The following is a 7,575-nucleotide window of genomic DNA, read 5'->3' as shown; positions in this document are numbered from 1 at the left end:
GGTCTGCGCGCAGAACACCTGCCGCCCCCCACGATGCCCTGCGTTTGTCCGAGCGGAACCATCTGAGACAAGGGCGACATGGAGCTTCGCTGCTCAAACCACCAGCAGACATGAGACGACAGATGAACCTCAGCTGGAGATTAATGTGGAGATCTGAGGGAAGCTTAGACACACAGACAGGCCACACGTAGATGAACAGATATGATTGGAACAGCTTTGCATACGGTTACTGTGTATGCTGTACATTGCTGTATGCATGCATACTCAATTCTCGTTTTTGTCAATTCTAATTCTTGACATGATCTGAAACCTACCATCATAGAGGCCAACTTACTTATAATTTCCTTTGAAGCAGAGGAGGGTCCAAAGACGACGCACTCAGTCTTATTAGTATTAAGATGAAGAAAATTGCTTGCCAACCAGGCTCTAATCTCACCTAAACACTGAACAAGTCCTTCAAAGGATTGAGAGCAATTTGGATCTATTGGAATATATAACTGGGTGTCATCTGCATATAGATTATACATAATATTATATTTACGAAAAATTTAGCCCAAGGGGCCCATATATAATGAAAATAAAATAGGCCCAAGTATAGACCCCTGTGGCACACCACTATGTAATTTAGCTGATGTAGAACACAATTCTCCAAGGCAAACTGAAAATGATCTGTCCTTTAAATATTATTTAAACCAATGTAAGGCAGTACCCTTAATGCTAACATCTTCCAAACGCTGCAATAAATATACCATAATCAACAGTATCAAATGCAGCTGCGAGATCAAGTAAAATAAGGATAACTACGTTTCCAGAATCAACTGCCAACCCTCCTGACAACTGACCAACTGACAACCCTCTCTAAAATTTTCGCTATAAAAAAGGTAGATTTAATATAGGTCGGTAATTACTTAAGACTATAATCTAAATATATAGTAATATAATAATGCTATGTAGACTATATATAATACTATTATATATATATATATATATATATATATATATATAACTTTGTAGAATATGATTGTGGTGGTATAGTGTGTTAGAATTATTTCATATTAGAATAGAGCATATTAGAATGATTTCTGAAGGATCATGTGGCACTGAAGACTGAAGTAATGATGCTGAAAACTCAGCGTTAATAACAGCAATCAATTACAGTTTAACAGATATTCACATAGAAAGCAGTTATTTTGAATAGTAGTAATATTTTACAATATTAATGTTTTTACTATATTTTTGGTCAAATAAATGCAGCCTTGGTGAGCAAAAGAGACTTACTTTAAAAACACTGGAAAATCTTCATTTGTGTGGGTTTGTCTCAATCAAGGCTCAGCAGACGAGATGAGATGTGGCATGAACATGACAGAAATTATTGTACACTCAGAAATCTGACACTGACTGATGAGATCTCGGGTTATTTTGTGTTAGTTTAATTCCAGTCTCCATCTTGTCAGAGTGAATTAATTAGGAAGATTCTTGTATATGTCATGTTATTTTGCATAACGAGCACATTCTGGTTGTTCTGGTTGTCTGTGTGCACTGAATCATTGCAGTAAAAACAGCTGATTTTAGTGTTGCAGTGAAAACAGTCAGGATGCATCTGTCAGAGACGTCCTGACAGCCAGAACACTTTCAGAACATTAGCTTCCGTCTCAAATTATGTTTCCAAACAGCTTTACTTAAACATAAACACACAGCAGTGTTCATTTGTGCATCAAAACACAGCGTTTGACTCTCGCAGATGGTAGAGAAAGCGTCCGTCAGTGAGTTTCACCGACAGCAGCACAAGCGCTTTATATAAACCCATCAGCAGAGGTCATGAGAGCTCAACTCCTCTCGCACACCAACACAGTGCACTTGTGTCAATTCACCCTCCCTCACTAGTGTGCTACTGCTTTAGACACTCAATTTGGTAATAATATTTCACAATATTGCCTATTACGATATTACCTCCGCTGTGTGCATTAAGGTCTTATCATTCTTGTAATGCATGTGTGTATGTTTGTGTGGGTGTATATTTTATTTATTGTGTTATTATTTTAGTATCATTAAGATACTATTATAGTTTTTATTAACATTTTGATTTAGTTTTTAAATTTTCAGTGTTAATTTTAATGTTAATGTTTTAGTAAATTTGTTGTGTTTTTGTCATTTTTCTTCTTACTATCTTTAAATGTGTGTGTGTGTGTGTATTTATTATTTATAATATTGTTTTAGGACCACTGAAATGCTATTATATTTATTTTTATATTTTAATAGTCTTCATTTTAATTTGAAAGTGTAGTATAAAACATTTGGGTTTGAATTCTGTTTATTTCCCATTCGCCACTGACAGAAATGTGTTCTAGTTTTAAGCATAAACTCACTTAATTTTGATATTTTCTTTTCAGAAAACAAGACTTAATATCTTAAGTCATTTTGTTTCTCAAGTAAATGCATCTTGATTTAAAAATCTTTGGACATTTTCACTGGAAAATACAGAGGAAGATCATCACTTAAATTCGTAAAGTCATGGCGTTAAATGTTGCATGAATTGCTAAAACTGATTTTTGTCTTGTTTTCCATTACAAATTTTTTAACATTGTTAAATCAAGATATATTTACTTGAGAAGCAAAATGAACGTATGACGTCTTGTTTTCTGAGAAACTGAATAAAATGAAATCAGTTTATGCTTAAAACATGAATGAAAACTTGTTTCCCTTTGAATTAAGTTGATTTTTCTGAGCCCATTGGCTGACCTATAAAGGTTTTAAATCAGAGCGGAAAGTCTTAAATCATAATCATGACATTAAATATTGCATGCTCTGCATAATGAATATTTTGATTTTTGTCTTGTTTTTTAATGCAAATATCTAAACATCCTTAAATCAAGATACAGTTACTTAAGATTCATAAACTCCTGTCATTTTTACCAATTGTTCATAAAACAAGACTTATGTCATTTTTCTTCTCAAGTAAATGCATCTTGATTTAAAAATCTGGACATTTTCACTGGAAAACAAGACAAAAATACAGAGGAAGATCTTCACTTAAATTCATAAAGTCATGGCGTTAAATGTTGCATGCATTGCTAAAACTGATTTTTGTCTTGTTTTCCATTACAAATTTCTTAACATCCTTAAATCAAGATATATTTACTTGAGATGCAAAATGAACGTATGACGTCTTGTTTTCTGAGAAACTGAACAAAATTAAATGAGTATATGTTTAAAATATGAACAAATGTCTGTCGATGGGGAATGAAAACTTGTTTTCCTTTGAATGAAGTTGATTTTTCTGAGCCCATTGGCTGATCTATAAAGGTCTTAAATCAGAGCGGAAAGTCTTAAATTCATAAAGTCAAGGCATTAAAATGTTGTATGCACTGCTAAAAAAATATTAATATTTTTCCTTAATTTAACATCCTTAAATCAAGATATATTGACTTACAAAAATGAATATATGAAGTCGTTGAACAAAATGAAATAAGTTTATGCTTAAAACATTGGGGAATGAAAACTTGTTTCGAACGTATGACGTCTTGTTTTCTGAGAAACTGAACAAAATTAAATGAGTATATGTTTAAAATATGAACAAATGTCTGTCGATGGGGAATGAAAACTTGTTTTCCTTTGAATGAAGTTGATTTTTCTGAGCCCATTGGCTGATCTATAAAGGTCTTAAATCAGAGCGGAAAGTCTTAAATTCATAAAGTCAAGGCATTAAAATGTTGTATGCACTGCTAAAAAAATATTAATATTTTTCCTTAATTTAACATCCTTAAATCAAGATATATTGACTTAAAAAAATGAATATATGAAGTCGTTGAACAAAATGAAATGTTTATGCTTAAAACATTGGGGAATGAAAACTTGTTTCCCTTTGAAATAAGTTGATTTTTCTGAGCTCGTTGGCAGATATTTGTTATTTTTTATTCATTACTAACGCCATTTTGATTTGTCATTCAATTTCACATAAAACAAGACGTATCTTTTGTAATTTAGCTTCTTAAGTAAATACATCTTGATCTAAGAATCTTTAGACATTTGCACTGGAAAACAAGACAATAAAATACTGTTATTTCTATATTCTAGTGGTTGGGAGCAGAGCTATTCAAGCACTAAGCTATTTTATTTTATTATTTTATTTATTTATTTTGTATTTATTTGTTTATTTATTGTTTGTAAAATTAATAATTAAAAAGTATTAGATATTGTAAAAGGAATTATTACTGTGAAGTGTTTCTAACTTGCTAATACAAGACATTGTGTTCCTTAAAGGGATAGTTCATCCAAAAATGAAAATCCTGTCATCATTTACTCACCCTCAAGTTGTTCCAAACCAAATTAATTTCTTTCTTCTGCTAAACACAAAGGAATATATTTTGAAGAATGTAGGTAACAAAAGAGTTGCTGGTAGCCATTGACTTTCATAGTATGGAAAAAGATACTATAGAAGTCAATGGGGTGAACGAGTAAATGGTGAGAGAATTTTCATTTTGGGGTGAACTGTCCCTTTAAAATGTCTTGACTTGGTCTTAAAAATAAACCTGGAGAAACCCTGCTATAAATCTGTAATTTTGTTTGTTTTATTGTCTTTTTTAGCCAACTCAGCAGACCACCCTGATCGGGCTGCTCAAGACGGCGCGTCTTCTGCGTCTGGTGCGAGTGGCACGTAAACTGGACCGTTACTCTGAGTACGGCGCGGCCGTCCTCTTTCTGCTGATGTGCACGTTCGCTCTGATCGCTCATTGGCTGGCCTGTATCTGGTTCGCCATCGGGAACGTGGAGCAGAACCGCTCCATCGGCTGGCTGCATGCGCTCGGCGTGGATCTGGGGAAACCACACAACAGCAGCATCAGGGGATCGGGACCCAGCATCAAGGACAAATACGTGACTGCTTTATACTTCACCTTCAGCAGCCTGACCAGCGTGGGCTTCGGGAACGTGTCGCCCAACACCAACTCCGAGAAGATCTTCTCCATCTGCGTCATGCTGATTGGATGTGAGTATGTTTCGCTGCTTAAGGGTCAGCCGTAAGTTAGGAGGTCCGAGATAATAGAATAATTTCTAAAAATCTAGATTGAAAAGCTCTTAGAAACACAATGATTGTATTCATGTACGTCCGTTTCGGAGAACCAGAGGACAAATATTTCAATCGATTGCTCAGGCATGGCACCGAAATGAGGCACCGAAATCTGCGTTCGGATTCGGTTCTAGTACATACCGGTTACATAGGTTCCGGTGCCATATTGGTACCGGGTTTCGGTACCCAACCCTATACATGTTTAATAATAATAATAATAAAAATGACAAAACACACAACACAGCACAATTACTAAATATTTCAAATTAAAACTACAATATACTGTATATACTTCTGTGAATATAATTTTTTTAATAATAATTTTTAGCATTTTGTCTTGCCTTTTTTCTATGTTATGATCTGAATCTGATGATAATGAAGTTTGTTCCAGACATTGAAAACATTCATCATAAAATAGGGACATTGTGTGTATAAACTGCATCTTTTTAATTTATTTTTAATTAACTTAATAGATCCGCAGAAAACAAGTCAAGCATAACTGAGCCATTAAAGCATGTCTGAGTGTTGACCTTCATCCTGAGTGTCTTGTAGTTCAGATTAAAGCTTCATTAGAGATGCGCGTGTTTGTTCTCTAAGCCGGTTTATAATAGAGCTCGTTTTATTGTGCACTTTATGATCAAACCTCATCACATGCTGATGAAACGTCCTCCCTTTTTAATTTTTGGCGAACAAATCAATCTGATAGCTCGTTTCCGTTTTTATGGCTGGTAGAAGCATTTATCATCAGTGCTGCAGAATTACATTTTGGAAAAGGGCGAAAGTTCAAAAGGAGAAGATCAACATGACCTCTTCGATCTGCTACAAGATTATTCATTACATTCAACAGCTGAAGTCAGCAGACTGTAGTGATCAAACTCAATATTCACCATTTAACAGCTGAATGACTGCAAAAAGCCTCATTTAACCATATTTTCTTCTATTTTTACTGCATGTAATGGCTTTGTTTCTGTTGTGTGTATGTGTTGTGTGTGTGTGCGTGCGTGCGTGCGTGCGTGCGTGCTAGAATGATTCTCAAAAGAATCTGCTCCAGCAGTTTTATTTTATTTTATCTTTTATTTTACATATTTGTAAAATAAAAGATGCATATTTTTTAAATTCATAAATTATCATTTCTGTATTTTGATTTTACATATTTTGTTTGTTTTAATTTCCAATGGTTTTCATTGTTTTAATACAGCAGTTCATACTGTATGACCAAGGCTGTAATACAGCGTTTTCTTTACTAAAACCATAAATTAAATGCAGTTTAACCACTATACAGTTTAAATAATTTTTATTTTTGTCTTACGATAATAAGAACTGGGTGGAAAAATAATTATTATTTTTTATTTTTATTTAATATTTTTATTTTTTAAATTTAATTAATAATAATAATAATGTTTTTAATTATCATGAAAATCATGTCACAGTGTAATCAGATTTCTTATTTCTTATTTATTTTTTTTATATGGTGAAATATGACACCAGTTTGACAAGTTTTTTGAGATTATGATATATCACTCTTTCGTGAACAAACAGAAGAGGAGGAGATATTCTGTGTGTCACTATTACGACCTGTATTCATTTAATCCGTATCGGGTTCATGAGAATCAAACTCAGAGTTTCTACAGCCGTGCTCTAGCGTTTGAGCTTCACCAGCTCCTTCTTTCTTGCTATTTTTGCAGCTTTTGTAGTGTGATTCATAGTGCTGCCCACCTGCTCTGAGATCAGTCAGTAACACAAGCTCTGAATCCAGACGCTTTTATAGAGGCCATATAACGATGAATACAGGGAGAAATCGTCAGGGCTGTCATTTAGGGTCATACTGAAACACTTTCACTGAAGCTCTAGAGATTTATACACACTGGGAAGAAACATGTAGAACAATTTTCACTCACAATTAATTACAAAGACAGCAAGTAACAGTGAACTAAACATGAAACTTTGAAGTAGAAAGCAGGGTTATAGTTAACTTAAATGAAAACTGAAACAAAGTTTGAACCTTTAAAAAAAATGTTACTTGAAATAAATATCAACTGAAATAATAATAATAATACAAGTTTAATTTCAGCTAATTGCCAAAGCGTATTTAATTTACTTTAACTTCATGTATTAAAATAAATAAATAAAAATTAATAAAATACTACACATATATAGACATATAAAACAAAACAAAAACTACTAAAAGTGACAAAAAACAACAAGAATATTAAAATTAAACTAAAATTAAAATGGAAAATATAAAAATACAACAGATTAAAAATATTAATAGAAACTATAATAGTATCTAAATGATCAAATAACACTAGTAGAAAAACTGAAATAGTGTTTTCTTGTAAAACATGTTTCAGAATATTTATTTATTTATTTATTTATTGAAGCATAGAAACAATTATTACTCAAAAATTGCTAGTCAATTTCACAATTAATTACAAAGAAATAGCAAATAACACTGAATTAAACATGAAATTTTTAAGTATAAAAACTGAATTTTTCATGTAAAACAAATT

At 32.8% G+C, this 7,575-nt stretch overlaps 1 protein-coding gene across 1 annotated transcript in view; it reads left to right on the top strand.

Moving 5' to 3' along the window:
- LOC107713389 (potassium voltage-gated channel subfamily H member 2-like) overlaps positions 1–7,575 on the top strand; it is a 28,442-nt gene that overhangs the window by 9,832 nt on the left and 11,035 nt on the right. The window contains exon 2 of the mRNA XM_016518890.1: positions 4,585–4,984. Coding sequence (XP_016374376.1) covers positions 4,585–4,984 — 400 coding nt within the window. The remainder of the gene's footprint in view (positions 1–4,584; positions 4,985–7,575) is intronic.

This window comes from Sinocyclocheilus rhinocerous, unplaced genomic scaffold (genome assembly GCF_001515625.1).
Source record: "Sinocyclocheilus rhinocerous isolate Xijiao unplaced genomic scaffold, SAMN03320098_v1.1 scaffold1575, whole genome shotgun sequence".
NCBI lineage: Eukaryota > Metazoa > Chordata > Actinopteri > Cypriniformes > Cyprinidae > Sinocyclocheilus > Sinocyclocheilus rhinocerous.
The sequence above is the reverse complement of the archived record's forward strand: the minus strand, read 5'-3'. Positions and strand labels throughout refer to the sequence as shown.